The 24,289-nt window shown below is 37.0% G+C and overlaps 2 protein-coding genes across 4 annotated transcripts; both read right to left on the bottom strand.

Moving 5' to 3' along the window:
• Window positions 1-7,605: 7,605 nt before the first annotated feature.
• On the bottom strand, window positions 7,606-12,745 carry LOC104089318 (TIP41-like protein). Its single transcript, XM_009594175.4, has 8 exons — window positions 12,458-12,745; window positions 11,662-11,847; window positions 10,034-10,121; window positions 9,571-9,684; window positions 9,392-9,451; window positions 9,269-9,310; window positions 9,017-9,145; window positions 7,606-7,831 (listed from the first exon to the last, which is right to left on the bottom strand). Exons 1-8 carry the CDS (start codon window positions 12,595-12,597, stop codon window positions 7,715-7,717), a joined length of 876 nt encoding a protein of 291 aa, XP_009592470.2. The 5' UTR covers window positions 12,598-12,745; the 3' UTR covers window positions 7,606-7,714.
• A 1,676-nt stretch (window positions 12,746-14,421) lies between these two features.
• LOC104089317 (pathogenesis-related homeodomain protein) lies at window positions 14,422-23,825 on the bottom strand. Of its 3 annotated transcripts, none has more exons than XM_009594172.3 (9): window positions 23,453-23,825; window positions 20,010-20,767; window positions 18,805-18,970; window positions 18,598-18,721; window positions 18,377-18,489; window positions 17,710-18,270; window positions 16,078-16,347; window positions 15,450-15,539; window positions 14,422-15,326 (listed from the first exon to the last, which is right to left on the bottom strand). In XM_009594172.3, exons 2-9 carry the CDS (start codon window positions 20,480-20,482, stop codon window positions 14,901-14,903), a joined length of 2,223 nt encoding a protein of 740 aa, XP_009592467.1. In that variant the 5' UTR covers window positions 20,483-20,767; window positions 23,453-23,825; the 3' UTR covers window positions 14,422-14,900. The 3 variants fall into 3 exon arrangements, with proteins under 3 accessions (XP_009592467.1, XP_070040467.1, XP_070040465.1); XM_070184366.1 differs by having other exon boundaries at window positions 20,010-20,762; window positions 23,453-23,819; XM_070184364.1 differs by lacking the exon at window positions 23,453-23,825 and adding an exon at window positions 23,290-23,425 and having other exon boundaries at window positions 20,010-20,765.
• Window positions 23,826-24,289: the final 464 nt, after the last annotated feature.

The raw sequence follows: 24,289 nt of genomic DNA, 5'->3' as shown, positions 1-24,289 counted from the left end.
AATCGGGGAATCTGATGTGAACACTAGAATTCTCTCTTCCGCCGAAAACGTTATTCCGGACAAAATTTTGGATTAAAATTAATGAAACGCATTACTCAGCATTCGAAGAAACATGACTAACTTGAGTACTTATTAAGCTCGTAATATAGATAACTTTAAAAAATTATACTAAAAAAGTTGACTCAAAAATAGAAAGTATTTCACTTGAAATACACCAACAAACCAGTATTTTAACGTTCTATTTGAATTTCTAACATTTACAAACACGCATCGTTGCAAATACTCATGGTCAAGCAAGTGTCCTTGCACATATTGAAATTTGAGTACTTGTAAATACTGGATAAGAATTTGTGCTTACGAGGCTAATAATTATTACTAGTTGCATACACCCGAAATTATTTCCTCAGATCTATTTAATGATTGTGTAACCCTCATGACAAAGAACGGTTGAAAAAGATATATTTCCTCTAAGATAAAGGAGTGAACAAAAAAGCAATTTGGCATTTCCCTAAAGTTGGTCCTCATGATGCCATCAGCCTACCCATGATATGATATACCTTCTTTCTCTAAAGTATCAGCACCTCATCAAGTTTTTGTTGATTTTTGCCATAGTTGACCTAGCACTTGTCTAACTTTAACGAAAAAAGATCTCAAAGTTATGTAACTACATTCGACCAATCAAAACGTACATCTATCGTTTTCATTATCTCCTCTCCGTCCGACCAATAATAGACTTGACTCAATTAGTCCGCCTGCTCTTGATTTCAATCCTTTGCCAGTGAAAAAGCACCATTTTGGCTGCCAATTGGCCGATGTCCAAATCAAACTCTGCTAGAAATTCGCCTAATGTCTTCAGTTGGGGATTCCTCTCTATCTACCATATCTAAAGTACATTCCCCATCTTTTTGAGAAACTACTCGAAAACCATAGTTCAGAGCAAAAGGTTCTTTGAGATATAGGGAAGGACATATGGTGGATTGACTAGTCACATCATCATCGTTATCCTCCTCCAAATATGCCTTATCTCATTGATTCTTCAAATAAGGTCAGCAAACATATTCGTACCTAAGCCAAGGAATAAACCTATCTGGTATTTTGGACCACATGAGAAGCTTGGAAAGTAGGAATCCACTACTTCGTTGTACATATACAACGGAATACACAAGCTAAATATTTGTGTAGCCTTGATTCAACAAAAGAATGGATGAATCACAAGCATCTATGGATGTAGCCTAACGGTCAACAAAATAATGGCGCGAAAAGAACATGACTCCAATCCAGCCGAGACAAAAAAAACAATAAATGATCTATTCTCATCTATCTAGTTTTAGTGGGTAAAATTACTCAGCGGTAGTGTGCAATCATAATAAAAAAAGGAAAAGATAGACAAACCACAACATTCCTAGCATTATAAGAAAGAGGTATAAATGGATTTAACAAGTGTAAAAGTGTGGCCCACCATACTTCTTGACTCTTGAGACATTTGGGATGTAAAAATACTATTTCATTTTCTGGAGGTGAACTAATGACGAAACAGACTAATAAGTAGGAAAAGCACCCGTGTGGCCTAGTGGTCAATGAAGTGGGTGAGAACCATGAGGTCTCTGGTTCAAAACCCAGCAGAGGCAAATACTAGGTGATTTCTTCTCATCTATCCAAGCTTTGGTGGATAGAGTTACCTGGTACCTGTTGCTGGTGGGAGGTGGACGGTATCCCGTGGAATTAGTCGAGGTGCGCACAAGCTGGCCACGGTTATAAAAAAAAAAAAAAAAAAAGACTAATAAGTAGGAAAACGTAACTCTTATTACAATGTCTAGAATACGGACAATCTTAAAACAGGACAACACTCCTTTATCAAAAAAATAAAACAGGACAACATTGAACTGACTATTGCCTCAACCTATGTGACAGTAGAAGACTTAGTTACATGAACCTCAACCAATAATCGGATGCTCCATAAAAGGAAAGACATCAAGTGACAGTCACCAAATGATAATTCTAGCTTCAATTGCAGAAGTTCTTTTTTGGTTTTTCAAATAACGGTGGTGACCATGTTGCAAAAGTTATTACTCCATCTGTTACTCAGCACAAATACTTTTCACTCAATTTTTTTATCAAATCATTCTAACACCTTAATTATTTAGAGAGAGAGAGAGGGGGGGTATCTTTATCTCATGGTGAACTGGGCTTTCTGCTGTTCATATACAATGCCCACTATCTGTCAGGAAAGAAACCCCAACATGAAGACACCCACATAGATACTCATGTTTAGAAGAAAATACTAAACAAAGTTGGCAAAGATGCTATCTCATCTCTTTCCTATTTTAATCACTATTATTGCCAAATCTTTGGACCCTACCACTCCATCAGACATTGAAACAAGCCACACTCAATTTAGTATGACTCTACCACCACTCACTCCTACATCTACATTCTGCTCCTAAAGCTTCTCATTCACTCATTCTTTCACAAGGGAAACAAACTCTCTGCAGGTGGGTTCCATCTCTATAATACTTCCCCACCTACTTTATATGAATTTTTTCGCAAACTACAAAATTTTACCCCAACACTAGCAAAATAACAGGAAAAATGATAGAGAGGATCAGTGCATGAAATCTATTCTCAGATCTATCGGGTAAATATCCTTATCGAAATACCAACTAATTCTTCAAAATTGGACAAGCTATAATCTGACTCAAGCTGCCAGATCCCTTAAGAATATATACCTTTTGAAGTGATCTCAAACCCATAAAGTTCAGTCATGTGGCTTCTAAATTCTTATCATACAGCTAAAGAGCAATACCAGCATAATCTAATACATCCTATATCACAGTCTACATTAGAAGAAGAAGCAAAACGTCAGACAAAACAAACTGTAAGATTATGATTAGACGATAAATTGAATCATAGTAATTGGCAGTCTAGATCAACTCCAACGAGAAGTTGTTAAAGGCAGAATTATTTGATTAGATAAAAGAGAAAAAAAAAAAGGTGGGAATCACAGGGTTGACAGGGACTGCAGTGAAACATGACGTAAGCATTGTCCCCCGGAACACCAAGCCTCACTAGGTGGGGACAGTGAAAAGAGATGATAAATTTCAATACCTAATCTCACCTTCACCTCCTGCATGATCTCATTTTTATTCCTTGCCTCTCTGATCTCTAGCCCTTTAAGAGTCCTTTTGGTCAGTATCTCCATAAAGCCTCTAACTACATCTACAAATTTTAAATTGCTTGTGGGGAGGGAAAAAAAGATTTCTACTTACTGCAACAGCCAGCAGAATGAGAAGTGATCAACGAGAGTGGTTGAGTTTAAGCTTAGGAAGAATCTCACCTTCAACATCTAAAGAATCTGAGTCACAGACAAGACCTACTCCAGGTAAGATTTATTCATGTAACTTCTGCATGAGAAAGTTCTACAGTTCACAGGCTCTAGGAGGTCATCAGAATGCTCACAAGAGGGAAAGAGGAGCTGTGAGACAGTATCAGTCCCAGAGGATGATGACAATGATGGCTTTGCCTATCAACAATCCCATGTACAGATCTCTTGGCATGGTTCCCCACTCACTTGTGCATAAAACTGGCAGAGATGCAAGTAAAACAGTGGCAAGGTTCAGCGAGGCTAGTGCAGGCTTTCAACTGACATCACGTCCCAATCAAGTAGATGAAAGATTTGACTTGAAGTGGCCAGGAAGTTTCCGACTAAATCCACAACAATCAGAAGACCAGGCCTCAAATACAAATAAGATTGATCTCAATCTCAAGCTGTAATTATTCTACTCATCCATCATAAATGGAACTATTTACTATCCTCTCCTGTAACAGCTTCAGCTTGGTTCATCATCAACACATGAACTGACTGTATGATATGCGAACACCAATTTAGATTTAAAAAAGATCCTAGAGAAGCAGTGCTCCTAAATGTCAAGACTTCCAGCTATAACCTGTCAGATGAATGATATCTAAGATGTAATATGTACTTTTCAGTTGCTTTTATTCCTACTGCACCTAGAACAACTTTTTAACACCCTACTCTCTCCCAAATAGTGGCAGAAGGTTACTGAATTATGCATTTATAATTTTTTTGTATTAAGCTCCGGCAATCCAGAAGCAATATGTTTAAGCTACAAGAAATTAGACAAATTCCGATTAGATTTTTAGAGGAAGCAACAATTGTCTATTGGTTTATCGACGAACTTTAACGAGGTAAACTTGCAAAATGCAGAGAATGAGAGGGAAGAGTGTGTGAAAGGGAGCACTGAGGTATTAGTGCCAGATGGAAGCTATGAAAGAGTCCTCATACTGAGAGAAATATTTGACCAAAGTAAGAGAAGGAAAAGGATAGCTAGTCTTTTCCCTTTTCTTCCCTACATCTTGTAATTTTAGATGGTGGTGAATGGTGATCAGGATTAAGTAGTGACATAGTACACTGTGAAAGTAATGAGTGGGCCTTCACCTCTATTGCTTTCAACATATCAAATGCAAGTTGGACCTCTTTCCACATGCCAAACAAACAGAAATCAAAACGCCTTCCAGTCAGCAGTCAGCAGTCAGCCACAACACTTATTTTAAAGTACTGCATGAAGCAGCAATGTAGAAACCCACCAATTGCACTACTCCTAGAATTTTGTGAACTTCTGCCCCCCACACATGAAATACAGATTTAAATGAGATCATTTTATACTTTGACAAGCCAAAATCAACAGAAATCTAGGCCTACTTTATTCAGCACCAGAGTCAGCATGCCATTCTCTACAAAATGCTTATGAGGTTGGTGCGAAAGCATGTCAGTAATCACACTAAATGTTCAGAGCAGTATACTAGTGCTACTGCTATCAGATTCTCCAGAAATAGCAGACCTACTAGTCAAACTCTCAACTTTCAAATTGGCTAATACACAACAGATAGCAACGTAAGATAATATCTCATTGTAGCACCAAATGTTTGACCTATGTGACTTCACAAGATACCTAGGAACCCACATTACCAGTTGGAGTTAAAATATTTCAGAGCCAGTAGCAAATAGAACTACACTTCTCAATCTGGCAACTTTCAAGTTTTGAGCATCTCAAAACTTTGGGGAAGAAGTGCTTCCTCAAAGATATTGCATACCATGCACTTTCTCATAAGAACTTTTCTGAGGAAAAAGTGTTGATCTTCTCCTGACATGAGGCAGTTAAAAAGGAGGGTTAGCACAGGCCATAACACCTCCGCTCCTCACCCACCCTCACCTTGAATTTTTTATGTCATTGGTGAATGCTTTGAAGCTTTTATCTTTCGTAGCGATTTGACAAAAAGTCACCCAGCACCACTTGCTCACCAGTTTAGATATTAAAATTCAACAGTCACCTATACTAGGGAATGTAAATTAGGTGCGTAATAAATTTTTTTGTAAAAACGATACAAGATTCTAATACATAGCTTATAACACTTTTAGGAAATTTTATTCCTTTCACATTTTACAAATCGCCACTCTCCAACTCTGACTATTTCATTTATTTCTTTACATGCTGCATATATGCTTGAACACTTCATAAACTTTTCGGGACTGCCCTTCACTATCTAAGATATATTAGTTTAACCCATTGAACCTATTGTCCCTGCTTGGCCGATTAATGGAGAATTCCCCTTTAGATCTCATCGTTGCCCTAGTTGTATTAGTACAGACCATATCCTAATGGACTTTGTAATCTTACAGTTTATATAGATCAGAACCACACCCTATAGTTGAAGGCAATCTCTATTACACGTACTAATAGAGCACTTTACCCAAAAAAATTCTAAGAATGTAATTTTGGAGGGAAAAATTGGGTTGTGACTAAAGTTTAACTAGTACCAAGAATCAACATCACTACCCTGGCAAGGACACTTTTATATATTTATCTTAGGTTTGCAACATGCTCTCTCATGTGTAGCCTTGATTCTTTTTCTTTGGCCAATCACACTAAATAGTTCTGTTGATAAAAGCACAAACTTTAGTATTTATTTATTTTAGGCAAAAAGGCCTCCTGGCCACTTAAACTTGCACCCGATTGTCATGCCGGTAAATAAACTTTCAAAATTCCCATATGAACACTTCAACTTGAGCATAAGTGAACTAATAAACACCTCCGACCGTTAAATCATAGCGCGTGCATTACAATTTCACAAACGTGGCAACCCAGTCAGCAATAAACGAATTAAAACCTGCCACGTGTAAGGCGCGAAAACCCACTAAGCACCGACTATTCCCCATTCATTTTTGACCTAAAGACCCTAAAACACTCATTTTCACTCGTCTCACTCAAATGGAGTGAACGATTGTCATAGGATTTTCCGCCCATTAGATCATCTGCATAGCTCTGCCAGGAGCCCACCAAACCCCCATGCCATCAATGGTCAAAGTGTGACCCAACCATAGAACCTTTAAGCACCACTGAATAACTCGTTTCTATTTTTATCGACGGCTTTGCCAGCATATTCGATCTGAAATACTTTGCCGTCTGGCGAGAATATCGTCACCGATAAGTCACAACATGTTCCTATGCTGCTCATTTTTTAAGTTTTGATTCCTTTGTTGTGAAATACTACGGCTTTTACTGATTCAATTTTAAGTTCGAAGATTTTTTGCTTCGGAACTATGAACGACGGAACATACAGAGGAAGAGGAAAAAGAGTTTTCTTTTTGTGTCAAGACAGAAGAAGAATTGGAAGGAAAGGGGAAGTGTTAACGAAAAAAATAAAAGAAAAAGGAAGAGATAAGAGGACTGTGATGAGAGGGGTAACGAAGAAGATGAAGAGGGGGAGTACCTGCAGGCATTTGGGTTTTTCTTTTCATTTTTAGTTTCTGTCTTTTTTTAGTATTTTTTATTCCAATAAACTGAATTAACGCGTCTAATTCGCGAGATTGGCACGAACTATTGCCACATCACACACGGCGTTGCCACAGAAGCATGGTCAACGGTCAGAGGTATTTAATAATACTTATTCTCTCAACTTTGAGTATCTAAATGGGAAAGTTGTAAGTTTGTTTACCGAGATGACAAACTGACGCAAGTTTAAGTGGCTAGGAGGCCTTTTTGCCTTTATTAAACTTTTGCAATAATGTTGACCATAAGTTGACAATTGTCATCACATAAATGGGTATTATGTCGTTGGTTTATTAACTAAGTCCTTCATCAATAAGTTCCCAAATGACATTTGTTCCTCAGCCAAAAAGTTCTCGAACAACAAATTTGTTTGCTCAACCAGATCTCATATCAAGGGAGGAAGTTTCACACGTACCTCGACGATTCCACCTGATATCTGCTACTTCCCAGCAGCAGCAGAGGTAGGAGATAACTCTGTTCACCAAGGCTTAGGTAGATAGGAGAAATTACCTAGTATTTTTATCGCTCATAGAGCCTTTTGATTCTTTTTAAAAGTCTCCAATGTAATATTCAGTTAGTCACTACTGTGCCATTCCACTCTTCCATTCATTCAAGGCACCAACCATGTTTTGGTGCTCTTTGCACGTCTTGATGCAGTGTGATTTCTCTTCAGATCTAGACAACACTTGCATGGGGCAGAAAAAGTCGGAAGAAGAAGAATGACAGGATGCAGGCACTCAAATTGTGGCGATACTCATAAGGTCAAATAATTCCATAATCTCCTTGAAGATTAATTATCATTCACCAAATTCCACAACTAGGAGGAACATAGAATGAAGAATCTGATACAACAATGTTGATCACACTTATTGCTTACATGGTATTTCGATACTGAGCTTTTGAGTCTTCTGCATTATGATGGGAAGCCTTTCGCTAATAGTGCTTGGATCACTATACGCAGCACAATCAGAAGGATATCCTTTCTGCAGAAATTAAGAAGATTAGTGACAGAATTCTACAAAACAAATAAAAGTTAAACAAAATGCGATCTAACACCTGAGTAATCTTAACATATAAATGAAGTGATAACGAGATACAAAGTGCACGTCTAAAGTAATGATTTTTCTGAAAACAGGTATACAAGAAGAGAGAGATCTGTCACTTAGTTGGACCAACTAAACTGAACTCTCTCAAAATTCTTATCAACAATACAACTGAGGCTGAATATACTTCAAAGAGGACTGAGATAATCACATCATCCCTAGCAGTTGCTTTTACATGGAACAATTAAAGCCCATATACAGACAGTGTCTGTAATATGCCGTGTAAATAGTGCTGACATTAGTTTCAAGGACTTTTAAAATCAATTGTAAAGGATATTTTGAAATTTTGGTAAAAGGGAGGCCAACTACTTTTCCTTAAGACTTCTCTATCTTTTTCATTTTTCCCTGTGTGCACTTGCACAATAGGGCATTTGTTATAGTGGTTAGGCCCGTTTCTTGAAGTATAATTAAGTCCTTGTAAAATCTAGGAGAAATCTCTAAAATGTCTAGTTAAAACTTAGTCCCCTGATTTTCAAAGGCATGAGGTTTTGATCTCTAAGACTAATGCTTCTTATTATTATTAGGTGTAATAGAAACATGAGTTGTAATGGTATGCTTATGAAGAAGATTATGATTTGAAAATGTGGTATGCACAGATAGCTTAGGGTAAAGAGGACTGTCCACCTTCCCACCCCTTTTCTCCCATTTGCTCCTCTTCTTTGTTTCCTGCATTTTTTCTCACTGCCGTTGGATCTGTTTCTTCATCTCACTTGTCACTACACAAGCAATCTTATTCCGAAGTCCTAATCAATTTTTAATGAAAATCCTCCCTGAAACCTGTCAAATATTTTGCTCTGTGTAACTAATTTCTGCACCAGAGTATCCTGGACCAGTACTGCATCAACAACCCCTTAGGGATTGTGAAACATGCCAATCAACCTAGACAAGGAGTGGATGAATGGTTTCTCCCTAAAAGTGCAAAGGTAAAGGAACATTGAGATTGCCTACTCAAACAGTCGATAAAATGGGCCTCTAGTATGCCAAACAACCTATGATGTCTATAGAACAATTTAGGGAGGCACCAGTAGTGACAGACAATGCAGATAGAGATAATATTTCACTCACAGAAGACAACGCTTGAAATGTGGCTTCTCTCCAGCTGCTTTCTCGAAGAATAACTGATTTCATATGGTCTCCAAATAAACAATGTAAACGAGTGTCTCTTAGCCTCATAAGCACTCCATCAACTCTAAGCTGTGTAACGCATCCAACCATCAGTAAAAGAGATAAACAAACAATAACTCGGGTGCAAAGAACAGATTCCTCAGGAACCATGGTAGTAATTGCTTATGTAGAATTTGCAACAGATCCACTCACCCAAAAACGCAGCAATAGGAACCAACCACTCGGCATGACTCTCTACAAATACACAGAAGTCGTTCAGTGAATTGGAAGTCAGCCATATTGATATGACCAAATAAAAGCCAGAAACCACATTACCACTTTAACAGTCAAAAGTGAGATTCCATTATCAGCAAGTTCATCCTCATACAAGATGATCTGTTGAATGAAACAATGAAATAAACTTGGGTGCTAGAAGGTAACAGTAACACAAGTAGAAAATGGATAACATTACTCAGTCACATGACCCAGAAATCACCACGTTCTGAGTCACTAACCTCATCATAAAAGAGAATAGGTTCTTTTGATGCAAGTGCAACCAAATCAATTTTCTCCGTGCAATCCTCCCATTGAAGACTGCAGCTGCTTTCATTTGATAACCCTCTTACGCGCTAATTATACAAAAGCAACAAGAATAGTTCAAATAACTTGGAGCTCGACGGCGAAGGAGCAATAATTAAAGGAAAAGATAGAAGAAGGAATATAAAGAAAAAGTTCCCATTCAAATGAATTAACTTTCCAAGTAATCAGCGATTATTGCTAAAGTGTAACTTAAAAATACAACATTCGAGTCAATGACAGGAGGATAAAGGACAAAATAACTGATGAAACAGCGCAACCACGGTGGCAAGCATTAAACCAGCTTGCCTATTAGCTTTAACACAATTTAGAAAGTGCTAATGAATAATAAAACGACATCAAACTTTAAAAAGTATTACTCCAATGATAAAAGATACAGACCTCGGCATTCGTATCGAAAGTTTCACTTCCACTGTAAGGTGTCGTGAAGGTATAGTCATAGTCAAGCACCACCTTTTGCAAAGGTTTACTGCAAAAAAAACACAAATCAATGAGTGAGTGAGTGAGAGAGAGAGAGAGAGAGAGAGAGAGAGAGAGAGAGAGAGAGTGGGCATTCTGTCGGCCCACTTTCACCGTAGATATCAAAGCTATTTCTGAAGGGAAAAGAAGGAAATGAACACCAAGTAAAAGGCATAATCTGCTTTAAAGCATATGAGTTTTAGTTGTCTAAGTCCTGCATCAGAATCATTCAATGGCCTCAACATTCTTTTAAGCCAGCAGCAAAGTAAACAGATCATCATCATCCATGACATTAGTTTTGTAATCCAATGTTGTAAGAGATTAGACATGCTCCTAGATTCTGTTGTTATTATAAGCTACCAACCATGGTAAGAGGAAAGAATGAAGAACAACATTCAAGACAGTTGCTGGCCTTTTTCTTTTCTTTTCTTTCTTTTTTTTCTTTTGCGATTTCTTTTTTGTTTTTCTTCTCCCTTTTGATTTGCTTTAGTTCTCTTTCTACAGAGCTTAAGCATTTCAAATGTGCCAAGAACCATTCAGCAAGTACCAAAAATGTACTAGAGCCTTCATACAGTTCTTTGTTTTAAAAAAAAAAATTTAACCAGTGGACTTTTATATTTTATTTTTACTATATTTGGTCACATAGCTGAAAAGAAGTTTGTTTTGAGCCTAGGACCTCTGTCTCCTCTAATTCCATGTTGGAGTATAACCATCTAATCTCACTGCCATCCAAAAGGCAAATGATATTTCCACATTTTTGGCCCATGAAACAGAATCAAGCCGACATGTGAGAGGGCGACTTGAGACATAATATAATTAACTAATCAAAAGTGCGCGCTCTCCTAAAATTTAAAAAGCTTTTACATGAGATGGCCACATTCCAACAATAGTACTAGCCTAGAAAAAGCACAAGTCTAAGAGTGTGGATCTCAATAAAAGGGCAAGGGCAATGCTCACTTATTCTTCTAGGATTGTTGTAAACTTCACCATGCCAGTACCTCCTAGTAAAGGTACACAATGTCCTCTCTGCTTTCCTATCTTTCTTTTTCAATTACACGCGCAACTTTTATCAAACATAAGCTGAGTGAAGGAGCTTTCATAAACGGCTGAAATGCAAGGTATCCCTCCCCAAGAAAAGAAACAGAGATGAATAAAAGGAGGTTAACTAAATGAGGATCCAGAATACATGATATAATTAGTAGGAATTTATAGACTGCACACTCTTGTAGTCCTCAATTTAAACATCAATATTTTTGGTTTTGTTATTGCTAATCCCCCACCTGACTTCTTGCTCACAACCCCACCCCCACCCCCCAAAGAAAAAAGTCCCAACCCCCCAAATAGAAAAACTGAAATCGGTACTCACTCCTGGTGCACATTGTAGACTGAATGAGTTTTTTAGGCAATTTAACCACCCGAAAGGAGGTGCATGTTTACAGCTATTTCAGGGTTCTGTGAACCTCCTAAAAGATGTTCCTCTAATATATTCAGAAATATTAGCAGATTCTTTTTCTTTCATCAGCTGCAATTAATTGGAAAACTAATAATACCTTCTGAATTTCCATTTTTCAGCTGCTGGAACTTCAACAGGTGGTAATGCTTCGCGTTTCCAACCAACTAGAGCATCGAATGCATTGAAGTGAATTTCCGTGCCAGTATTCACATGTTTAAGCACCAAAGAATTGTCCCCAAATACCATCTCTGGCAAGTGAGAGGTCTGGAGTTCCTCTTCCCATCTGTATGCATATCAAGCCATTTAGGGAGGAATTAGACCCTTTCAAGACATTGAAGAGAGAGGTGTGCTTGACAAGAAGAGGATACAAACTATTATACGCAAAAGCATAAAAAGTTTATGCCCCCGGGGCTTTGGTAGAGTGGTAAGAGCACAGCTTGTGATGTGTGGGTTAGGCGCATGACAAAAGCCTGATATTTAACTAGACAAGGCAGAGGGGTAGACCCATTATTCATTGAGTTTAGAACCGTGGGCTACTGGCCCTTGGAAATTTCTCATTTATAAAAAAAAGCATAAAAAGTCTGTAAGTAAATGTTCATATAGAACTAAGACAGCTTGAGGGAATGAAAGGAGCACTTGAATCCGCATATTTCAAAGCGAATAAAAGAAAAAATCAATTTTAAACACAGGATTTCTGTATATCGAAATATGTAAAATGAAACACGCCCAAATTCCTACATTGAGGGTTGAAATTATCCTAGCTTTAGTAAGAAATACATTAGATAGTCTAGTTTAAATTGCTTATTATACATGAATAAAAGCAAGTTGCATTCACGAAAACAAAATCAGTGCTTAATTGAATTTTGCACATGTAGAAAGGGAAAAAAGAGTACTGTTGAAGCTGAAGAGAAGTGAGAATGGAACGCCTCCGAGACTCAATTTCCCAGCCGTGAATTCGGAGTCCCCTCCTTCCCTCCGGCAGAAGTTCAGCTCCCGCCGCCTTTAATTCTCTCTCATCACTTTCCCACTCCATTTTCCGATCCACCTAACTCAACAAATTTCACTTCCCGGGATTCGGTAGTGTTCGACGAGTTTTTAAATTAGAAAAACTTTTAGCAATTTCTCCAAAAAAAAGATAAATTGCGGATCCAAACATAGATGTCTTTATTTATGAAAATAACAAATAAGTCAAACTAGTTTTCACAATTGGATAATAGCACTTTCGGCAGATATTGATGAATTCTGGTTTTGGTCCTTACAGTATTTGGCCACGCACATTTAACCTGTAATTAATAAATTTGTGGTTTTGGTCCCTTTATATAGGAAAAATTGTAACTTTGGCTATTTTTAAAACTAATTGTCCTCAAAATATAAAGCAACGATACAAATTCATCATAACGCATGGGTAGTTAAATAGTTTAATAGTTGATAGTTCATTATATTTGTTAAATATGCAAGCATAAGGATCAAAAAAGTGCATTACAACTAATTGAAGGTTATATATGCTTAACCATCAATCACATTGGTCAAAATTCGAATTTACTAATAATTGGAGGACCAAAGGTACTATAAACTAACGACACATATTTCTACAAATAGTGCTCTTGTCAAAACCTAACCTAAAACACAATTAGGAAAACTTAAGAGCTACCTAAAGGCCAAAGAATACCATTTTGCTAATAAACTTAAAAGTTATCCTTATTACAAAATGTACCCCAAGACTTTGTTATTGATCGACTTATTTTAAGTGTTTATTGACTTTCAAGTATTTTTTTAGTTTTTGCGGTGTTTGACAATGATAAAGAGTGCTCAAAAACACTTACTTTTAGGCATAAAAAGTATAAAAATAAGTCAAAAGCCAAAAGATATTACCAACTTATGACTTTTGATTTTTAGCTTATAAGCTAGTCCATTCGGTCCATAATAAGTAACTTTTTAACATTTGTCACACCCCTAAAGAAAATACTAACTCCTAGAGAAAAAAAGGTATATTGACTAAATTACCCTTAATTAAAATTTGCATATTGTTATTTTGACACATTGGATATGCAAATGAGGGTAAATTTGGGGGGGGAATCCTTCTTGATGACACTTATTTTGGACTAAAATAAAAGGCCAAAAGGTCACTTATTATGGACCAGAGGAAGTACTTTTTAAAAGTCAATTCAAACACCATCTTACGGCAGATCACATGAATGTGTGAGAAGTAAGAAGTAGGACATTTAGCCAGGTAAGTTATCTGATAAAAGAACATTTAATTAGTAATTCAACAGGCAACAATACAAGCATTTTTAGAAATGATTTCAAATAGCATGACAAAATTGGAATCAACATGATTATCTTTCTAAGCGTGACTTCCTTGCTAGGAAAATAATTTATTCATGTAAATTACAGTTTAAGCCACGATTCTCCAATCTCCTTGGGAGTATTCTTTTTGTCCTTTAGAAATCAACATATAACAATATTGAAAAAGAAATTAAATATAGTTAGAGGTGAAGAAGGTTGTATTTATAGCTGAGAAATGACAAATAAACGAATAGACTTAAGAAGAAATGGTATGGAAAATATAAACTCCGGGTAAAATATTTTTATCTTGGAAAGTCACTTTTTCCCCCCTCAAAACCTTTCCTCTCCCAAATAATTGCTTTCTTTTAATAAAAATAAGCACTTTTGGATTTCAGAAACCAAGCCAAATTACTCCTCACCCTCAAAGGGATATTCTGTCACAACTACATCTTGTGTCGAAAATAAGAGGTAGAAAGTTCAACACTATGTCATATACTCTACGCTAGGTGAATTTCGGCTCTTAACAAATGATACTGTCACATTAAATGCTTCTCCAGAATGACAGACAGGCTGAGCGGCAATCCAACTGAAATAGGCTCATCTTTACTGTAGCAGTTACAACAGAAGGACGACGAAAGCCAAATAAATAAAAAGGAAGAAATAGTTTAATATGCAATACGTACAACACAGTAACATCAGACAATGTCTACCGTAAAATTTAGACAAAAATGTAAACTTTTATCAAAATTTAAATAGAACAGCTCCAGAAGTCCTGCTACATCCAATACGGATGGTGAAATGCGAATGCTACTTCCAGCTTTCCTCACTGCTAAGAACAAATTCTGCTACTCACCTAGAGAATGCTGTTGGATAGACGTGAGGGCTCCACATATCTGTGTCCCCCAAAACCCCGCTGTGTATATAAGTGTCGGACCCCTCGTCTGGCTAATATTTCAATCTTAACCATTCACATAGATCAAAAAGCTTTCCAGGTAGATTTATATCCCACTCAAAGTATTTGTTTGTTCCAGAATTCAGCACTTCCATGACTCAGCCTTGTTTTTGCAACCTGCTACTTCTACGGACATTCTGAGAATTCGGGGTATCAACCTGTGCGTTCTGCTTCTTATAAGTCTTATTGCTGGGAGTGTCATCCAATCCTCGATCTGTGCTATCATTTTTTGCTTTTGGTTTTCTAGATTTTTTCCCACTGGCCTCCTGTATCAGCAACTCTCCCTCGCTCTTATTATCTATTGCATGACATTTTTCTCCATTAAGACATTGCTTTGGTGGTTCCATTTTTTCAACCCCATTGCACAAAACATTGTTTGTGGTGCTTTTAGATTCAGTTCCAAGTGGTTCTCCCATTATATCTGGTGAGGAAGGAGATTCTTTCGACACTTTTTGACTCATAATTGAGTTCCAGCGAGAAGAATGACGATGGCAATGACGAGCATTTTCAAACCATTTACTGACCTGTATATTTGACAAAAAGAAACTAAGGAAAAAGAGGGCAGCAGCAAAGCAAAATCGAAGACACAAGTGGCGAAAAAGCCGACGAAGCTGAAATTAACATATGCCAGGGAGAACTCATAAAACCTGGTGAGCTGTTAGGCCTAATTCTTTACCCAACTTCTCCTTTGCATCACGGTCAGGATACTGATTTTCCTTGAAGGATTCGTAGAGCCTCTGCAACCCCAAAAAAATTGAGCTGAAGGGAAATGCATGAAAACTAACAGAGAATATTCTTTTAGTAAAGTAAAGAAATAAGTCATCAATTGCTCTAAATCACAAACTAGGTGGGTCTGCCATATGAAGCCTTCAGTCACAATTCATTCTAAAACTAATCAAGCTGTCTCTTCAAGCAAATTCAAAAAAACCACGATATTCAAAACAAAAACAAAAACAAAAAAAAAATCATACATCCATACAACTTTTTAAAAATACTCTCTTTCAGAGGACATTACCATATTAGGCAAGCACAACTACAAATAAGTATTACTACTTTCTTTTTCGGAGGCAATAAAAGAGTAAACAAGTTCTGCTTAATAGCTAATAAAGTTAGTTTATGATATCCATTGTATACAACTTGTTCAAGGATGACATAACAATGACCTCCTACATTCAATAAAATTGTTTTTAATTTCATGGAAAGTAAGATGTTGCTGAACCTATAAACACTGATCAGATACGTAAAAAGTTGGAACCAGAGTAAAGCCCTCAATACCTTGATGGCACCTTCCCCATATGTTTTCTTTTTACCACTTGAACGAGGTTCAGAGGTGTCCATGCCTCCAATTTTGAGTTTCTCACAGAGACCCCTATCAGAAGTATGTCTACTCCCTTTCTGCTTCCCATTTTGGTACTTGGTATCTGCTGGAGTCGAACTAGGAGAAGTCATAGCAGCTTTGGCACTTCTGATCTCTCTCACCTTGGGTGAAGGACCACCCTCAAAATCTTCATCACTAGAATCAGAAGATTCATTTCCATATGTTTCCTTCATACAAAAGTGATCTGAGCAATCAACCCAAGCAGGTGGAATATAAAAAGATAAGGAGCCACATTGAAGAACACAAGCACATATATGATCGATGAAATATGACATGCAGAGACGTACCATTTCAATGAAATAAATCACTGTTTTTCCCGTATAATAGAACTTAGTTTATGTTATACAATAAAGAAAAATAATATGTCCCATCGCAGATAAGCGATTTTCTCAATCTTCCCCTAAAAATAGCAGTTAAGACTTCACATTTTAAACTCCAAGATAATTTGCAAGCTCGACATTTCAACTTGGTTGTATCAGAGTAATTGTCCATCAGCTCTACCAGCTGAACCACATCATATGAAAGTTACAAGCCGTGTTTTGGAAGAAAAATGTCATTCTCTTTCTTTCCAAGGGATGACCTTTATATCAAGTAACCAACAAGGGAAAACAGCAAAGAAGGTCGGCTACTGGATTCAGTGAAATCGATACCTCAGCAACCTAAACATTAGTCATGCACCTCTTTGAAAGTTGAAAGAGTAACAACAGTTCACTATAATGACAAGTGCTTGACTGCTTTTACAACTTAAGCACCTATTATAAGGACTTGGGCCAACTCAGATGTTAGAACTCCATTTGCATTTTTTTATGTAAGAGCTTATAAGTCAGCCAAAACGGGCATGCACTCCGCATGTTTTTGCCCTGAAACTTTTTTTTAGTAAAACTCAGTGATCCAGTTCTTGTATATATGCCACACACAATCTGATATTTTAAAATTTTAACCATAACATATTTCAGGTGGAAACTGATCAATAATACCCAATCACAAATAGATTAAATGTTTGTCCCAACTCACAAGGGTATTGTGTTTGTGTTCCCATTTTTTCTTCTATCCTTGTCCTAGAGAGAATAAGCTCTCACGACCAGTTTTACTGATGATAGAACTAGAAAATTATGTTAATGTGAATGACAGCTCGAGGATAGATAAGTTGCATCTACGCTAAAGTCAAGAAAATAACCCAAACAGTAATTGAATCTTTGTGCTAAAAAGATCAGGAGCATCATTTTGAGTACGCTAATCTCATAAATAATGGCAGCATAAACTGCTCAAGGAAAATGGTATTATTATTGCTACTAAACTTTCCATGTTTTCTTACGGAAATTCTACATGGAGTACGTCAGTAAATTCATGCTCCTAATCCAAAACGGAAGACTGACCAAGGCAAGACCATGTCAAGAAAGTTGAAAGGTACTGCTTTAGTTATATACACAAAGAGTAGACAACTAAGCAGCATACATGGGATAATTATACGAAAATAGTGACACATACAATAAAAAAAATAGTAATAATAATATAATAGAAAGGCTTACATCATGCAGCTTTTTGTAGTCCAACCTCTCTATGTGCCTTTTGCCAGAGACAACAGGGCTATGAGACAGCATAAGATCGGACAACTCAACCTTCAACGAATTTCTTTTAGCTCGGCCAGCTTTGGGTTTATCCTCTTGGGAAGCCGAGCTAGGCCTACTGTTATCTACTGAACTGGAAACCCCTTGCTCATCACCTGGCAGCCTATTAGCATCAACTATCAAACCCAAATCCTCAGAGTCAGAAGTAAAGTCAGAACTTGAACTTTCTGCTTTAACTGGCTCATTCTTATCTGGATCATCAGGACTATAGTCATCATCTTCGGAGTCTTCAGAAGGAAGCCCCAAGATCTCATCATCTTTAGGAGGGACTTCTTCCAAATCTTCAGATGCAGAGAAAAAATCAGATTCATCAGAACTGGATTCATCTCCGGAATCATTCTTCTCTACATCTGGATTTTCAGGGTTGTAATCATCATCTTCCGAGTCATCTGATGGAAGTCCAGAAATATCATCCAGCTTTTCCCCCGATTCAGCAGCAGCAGCTTCCTTAGGATATACTTTCTACACATGTTAGAAGAAGACACTTAGAAACAATGTTTAAGATCATAACGATCAAAAAAAAAAAAAATAACTGCTGATTTTCCAATAACAATGATCAAGACATAACCTCCCAGCTGTCAGTAACAGAAAGATTTGTTCCTTGAAGATCATTAAGCAAGTCAATGCAGTCAACTTTGCAATCACAGCCAGGGCAAAGCCAGCCTTCATCATCAGGTGGAACTGCAAGCATAGTGAGAAGCAACAGAACCATGAGTGTAGTGAAGTTATTCGAGACTTGAGAAAACAAAAGCTATCAGAACAACTATCAACAGGATAATTGAACATTACTGTCTTCTTTTAACAGAGGTGGTTCCAAGCACAACTGGTGAAATCCACGTTCACAGGCGCCATCACAGAGGATAATATCATTATCAGCTGGCAGATCCTTAGCGCTACACTTTGCACAGAATATCTGCAGAAGAATAAAGATCCAGTTAACCCATCATAGCACTGTGAAGACGTGTAAAAAAGTAGCAGCCAACAAGTATATCCTACATCTTCACTGTCAATCTCCCCTTCATTGTCAAATAAAGATGCTGGAAGTCTCCCTTGAGCAAGTAAAGTATCAAGACGTTGGAACAAATCTCTAATTTTCAATTTGTAACGGAAAATATGAGCCTTGGCTCGTTGTAGCTCCTTCTCCAGCTTTATCTTTTCTAAGCTGCAAGATTATCAACATTGCAAAACCCAATAATGACTCTGAAAAGTATATCCTCAAAATTTTAAATAAACAGGAAAATACAGCAAAAGTGAGCTAAGCAAGGAAAAACAAATACTAGAGATGAACATAACTTCTACTATATTATCTTTTCAACAGGCCAGATAATTTTAGCTAGGCTAAGCTGGTAGCTGCAGTAAAGGGTGCAGCACCGTATGAAACAGCAGATAATTACAAAAATAACAATGCACTAAGCATATAACATACATTCTCCCTGCCTTAGAAATGTGACATGACACGATAAGCTAGAATCAGCTAATAGGGGCAATAGCAACTGGCTGTTGCTAAACACATTGCCCTTTGTCAATGGCAAATGTCAGCAAAGCACAATACCAATAAGTCTACAAAGTTAATATGCTTACACCTGCTTTCTCCTAGTAAAGAGCAAGTAATTTGACCATCATATCAAAGCAACACAAATAATGCAACACATCAGCAGCTCGAAAGTACCTCCCCCGGGCGACTAATTCTTTATTTTTTTGATAAGTCGGGAATACTTCAAAAACATACATCAACAGAATGATTATGCAATATTGCCAACAAAGAAAAAGAACTGATATCCTGCAACAAGCATTGAGATTGTACAAGGTTCACGATGCTACTTCACAACATAATGTTAGTGGTGTGCACCTGCAAGCTCGAGCCATCATCACTTAAACAAAACTAATCTAGAATTCTTTTCCTTTCCTGGTAAGGTATATAATTTTATTGATAGTGGGGAAGCCCTATATACAAGCATTAAACTAGAATTTTTTAGAGTAACATCTCTTGTTTCAAAGAACTATAGTATTATTATGTCTTTCTTTCATCAATATCGATCTTGCATACTATTCAAACTTCACAAATATGAAAATATTGCTGTAGAGTAACAAGCAGCTATGAGCGGGTCAAGTACTGAAAAATGGGACAAACTGTGTACAACAAAAATACAACAAGGCATCACACATTTACTACACAACAATTATGATACAATTTAACAAACCTCTGTCCTTTCCAGCCTTCACCAGAGTAAGCTTCAATCAAGGTCTGCTCATATTTTATTCTTTGTAATAAGTACCTCAGATGGCCCCTTATTCTTGTGAATTCATTCACAGCTATATGCTTGCTTTGTTTTTTCTTTCTCCTTTTTCTTTTCTTTTCCTCATTAGCTTCATGAGTTGCTACAGTATTATTTGCCTCAGAAGCTACAGATTTCTCCTTTGACTTTGAGCGCAGAAGTCTAGTACTGTTGATAGGGGTTCCAGAAGTAGATTTTCTTTTTCTAGGCCGACCAGGTGTTTTCTCTTGACATTGGGATAGGTTAAGATTTTGAACTGCATTTTCACATGCATCTCCCGATTGTTCAACACCACGATTTTCAGACATATTACCTGCTGAAGCTGTGTTATTATGGCCCAAAACAGTTGTTCTTGCCACCTTTTCAGGTGACACTGCTGTGTTTCCAATAGTTGACATCTCAGTTTGATCTTCTAGCTGTGGTCTCACCTCTTTCTGATTGGCGTTACTAAAAATGTCTTCAGAAGACAGTTATCCTACATTTATATCCTACAATCCCTGCTTCCACTAGTTTATGCTCTTCATTTTAGTCTGAATGACCCCTGTGCTCAAGTTCTAAGTTACTGCAGAGATGAATATATTCAATGCAAGATCACGAGCAGTCTGTTCCCCCAATTCTCAGAAAGACAATGCCATGGCACTGAATTTCTTACACTCCAAATTGAAAAACACAATATTGCTTCTCTGATCCCAAAAAAAAAAAGGGCATGAGCATAAATATCAAATCAAAGTTGATCTTTAAAAAAAACTTATACTAATTGCATTCAAATGTGTAAAACATGAGAGATAAAGAATAAAAAAGCTCATCCAATTGTGCACTTAAAATAATGAGGTTTAATGCTTGATATGAAATCAGTTAAAAGATGAGACATTTGGTTGCTGGCAGTTTCTCTAATGTGTTCATCACCGTGCACATTATACAGAAGCACTATTAATTACTAATCTACTTTTGGCTTGCTGGACTTCATCAATGCAACTGAACCAAAGAGGCAAGGGAGGCTAATTGATCTCCCTCGAGTAATAAGGATATGAAGCAGAAATAGATAGCACCAGCTCTCGGAGCCTCCATTGCTTTCTACCTAAAGTCCCTAGAATTGGTAAATGTGTAACTTATAATTTACCTACCTAAAGACTAGAACTCAGGAACATCAATATGGTTAGGGATCATTAAGGTACAGCCCTTAGCCTATTTGTTTCTGCCTTCTGAAAGAATCCAGAATCTCAATTATGAATATATTGTAACAACACACCCAGTATAATCCCACAAGTGGGGTCTGGGAAGGGTAGTGTGTACGCAGAACTTACCCCTACCTGTCGGAGGTAGAGAGGTTGTTTCCGATAGACCCTCAGCTCAAGAAAAGGTGAATAGAGAGAGAAGGGAAGAAGACGAAGAAGAAGAGAAAGAAGAAAGAAAGAATAGAGAGACAAAGGACGATAAGGAAAAGGGGAAAAAGACAACAACAACAACAACAACAAAAAATAAAAGAGAAAGTAGCATCAAATAGTAACAAACTCAATTATGAATATACTGTATATAGTGATTTTTTTTTGCAAGCCGAACATACTACGTTAACAATAGTTGAGGAGGGAGGTTATGGTGAGTTAGATAAATTGTAGTTTTGAGTCCTCTCAAGGAAGGGCCCCTTTGTTTTAACCAAAAAAGAATAAAGAAAGTCCCAAAGAGCGAAACAGCCATCCAATTCCCCCAAGTGCAAGAGAACAGGCACCTCTTCTCGGCCTGTCCAGCAAGAATCGGACATACCAATTTGCCCATTTACTAGGTTGGGCGCTTTAACCATTCATCCATGAACACAAAAAAACTCAGTGAGTGGTGTTCATTCTTCTTGATGGCATGGGGCTGCAGCATTAAATACCGAGGAAAGAAGATAATAATATTTTCTAGAAAGCACAATCAATAAAGAGCATTTAGTGGAGTGGCTTAAGTTAGCTACTTCTGACACAAGACCGGAAAAGAAGCTAGCGAACCTAGGTTAACTAGAATTTGACAATTTGTGACGTTAACCACATTATGAGAAAGTTTTTTTCAAATGTTAATTACCCAGATTGAGCACAATGACAGCACTAGATTTCAACTTTGTTTTGGGAGGACCGGATGAGTACGCTGGCCTACAAAACTATTAGTCTCTGGAAGAAATATAAAGACAATGATTAGGAAACATTGATATATAGAAGCTTTTCAGATTGATACTGCACATCACAACGTGATGCTGTGAGAAAGGACTTCTTCATGACCTTTGAGATAGCCTTAGAGGATAGAAGGCTATTCCAACATCAACAGCTCAAGCAACTGAATAGCTTGATCTTAGTTCACTACAAAAGCATACTTTCCTCATCAGTTTATCCAAAATAATGACCACTTTCCTAAGTAAAACTAAAACTCAATATAACTTTAAGCCAAATGCTAGAAAGGTAGCAGTATAGTCTTTATAATGAACTTTATTTCTTTATTCATAGAAAGGTGGCAGTATACTCTTTACAATAAACTTTGTTTCTTTATTCATAGAAATTACTACACATAAATCTTCCTCCTTTGGATTATGTAATATATACACTTGCTAGCATTCATGTTAATCATCATGTAAAGTCAAAATAGGAAATCAAGGACAGAATAAGAATAAAATTCAACATCAATTACACGTTCATACAGTGAAAAAAGGATCGTGATTTCTACTTAATAAATGTATGCATCTCTAACTAAATTGCATTTACTAGAGTTGAATGGAAAAGGAAGCTAAATCTTGGTTCTTTCTCTTTTCTGGTATTTAGTTTGAGAATAACATAAATTCTGAGAAAGACATATGTATCTATTTGGTAGCAATATTTGGTTTGTAATTCACATCATACTTGACCTCTAGATTTGAGTGTTACATAAGTACCTTATTCACTCATCTCCTCTACCAAGGTAGAATAGTTTACGTGAACAGAAGCTGTCACAAGCACCACCTTCACAAAAACAATCTTCCATTTTAAATTAAAAAATAAATTTTCTTGCCTATCAGTCCAAAGCTTGTCTTTAGAAACTAGTAATTTATAACAACGAGACAGACAGAAGAAGATATCCAGCAGCCAATTCAAGTAACCGGAACAATTTAAGCTCATCTGCATAATTTTAGCTCTAGTAATAAGCTAAAGAATACGAAAAGCGAAACTAAAGGTACGGGAAAAGGAAAAAAGAAAACACTAACCAACAGTAGAATAAATAATCTAGTGCAAAATCCATAAATTTAGTGTAATGTGGAAAATCTCCCAAATTTCCATTTTTCTTGTTTCTACCCACATTTACCCAGACGATGTTTGCAAGAGTGTGGACCAACAAAATTTACAAGGGTTAGAGGAATTAAAGATTACCTCAGTTTTTTTTTTTTTCAATCGAGAGAGAGAGACGAAGAAAGACTTTGAATCTCGAGTGTAGGAACTAGGGCTTCAAACTGAGGGTGTAATTTTCTTTTGGGAAAAGTGAGTGAGTGAGTAAGTGGAGGAGAGTATGAAAAGTAGGAAGAATGGCTGTAGAAATTGACGTTCCCGAGGTTTTCTCTCTAAGCCGATAACATATGGATGTCGTCGGTAGGGGTGAGTAGGGTGCAGTTTGGTCCTTCAAATCAGGGTGCGAGTGGTGCAGTGCACTTTATATGTTGTGTGCTGAAAACGTTTTCAAGCGAAAATTTTACACTTCACGCGGTCACTTTTGCCGCGCCGCCATTGTTTTGCCTCCCTCACTTTCGCTCTGATCATTCCAGAATCCAGATGTACCTTTTCACAGGCTGGGCCTTATGTTATGGGCTTAAGTTTGATCCAACAAAGAAGGGATTGTTACAATTAACCCAAATAGCCGCACATTTCACCACTTAAACTAAAAATAGTAATAGATGTGTAATTAATATATAATATATTATATTTTTATTTATAATCTATATATACCGAATACAAAAGTAAACAATAAAGGCGACTATTTGTGTAAAGATCCCGTTTTACTATTGGGCTAAGAAAAATGTTTCCTTGTTGCATAGTTTGTAGAAATGACACAAGGTAGCCACTTTAGAAGGCTGTTATTTAGGAATTAGCCAGGGTATCCTGAACTTCAGTTTTTCAGTTTAATTTTTTAGGACAAAAATATCCTGAATTGTCCTAAAGTTAAAAATTTTAGTTTAAAATTTCATGATAAAATAAGTACTGGTCAATCTCTAA

This window comes from Nicotiana tomentosiformis, chromosome 1 (assembly GCF_000390325.3).
Source record: "Nicotiana tomentosiformis chromosome 1, ASM39032v3, whole genome shotgun sequence".
In the NCBI taxonomy this organism is placed as follows: domain Eukaryota; kingdom Viridiplantae; phylum Streptophyta; class Magnoliopsida; order Solanales; family Solanaceae; genus Nicotiana; species Nicotiana tomentosiformis.
Note: the sequence above shows the minus strand (reverse complement) of the source record. Positions and strands in the feature narration are given on the sequence as shown.

Coding starts and splice junctions, on each gene's coding strand:
- LOC104089317 (XM_009594172.3), bottom strand. CDS start 20,482: ATGTCAACTATTGGAAACACAGCAGTGTCACCTGAAAAGGTGGCAAGA. Junction 18,490..18,597: donor ACCTCTGTTAAAAGAAGACA/GTAATGTTCAAT, acceptor CTATGCTTGCAG/TTCCACCTGATGATGAAGGC. Junction 15,327..15,449: donor TAGGCCTAACAGCTCACCAG/GTTTTATGAGTT, acceptor TCAAATATACAG/GTCAGTAAATGGTTTGAAAA.
- LOC104089318 (XM_009594175.4), bottom strand. CDS start 12,597: ATGGAGTGGGAAAGTGATGAGAGAGAATTAAAGGCGGCGGGAGCTGAA. Junction 9,685..10,033: donor CTTTCGATACGAATGCCGAG/GTCTGTATCTTT, acceptor TTGTATAATTAG/CGCGTAAGAGGGTTATCAAA. Junction 7,832..9,016: donor CATTTCAAGCGTTGTCTTCT/GTGAGTGAAATA, acceptor TAATTTCTGCAG/AAAGGATATCCTTCTGATTG.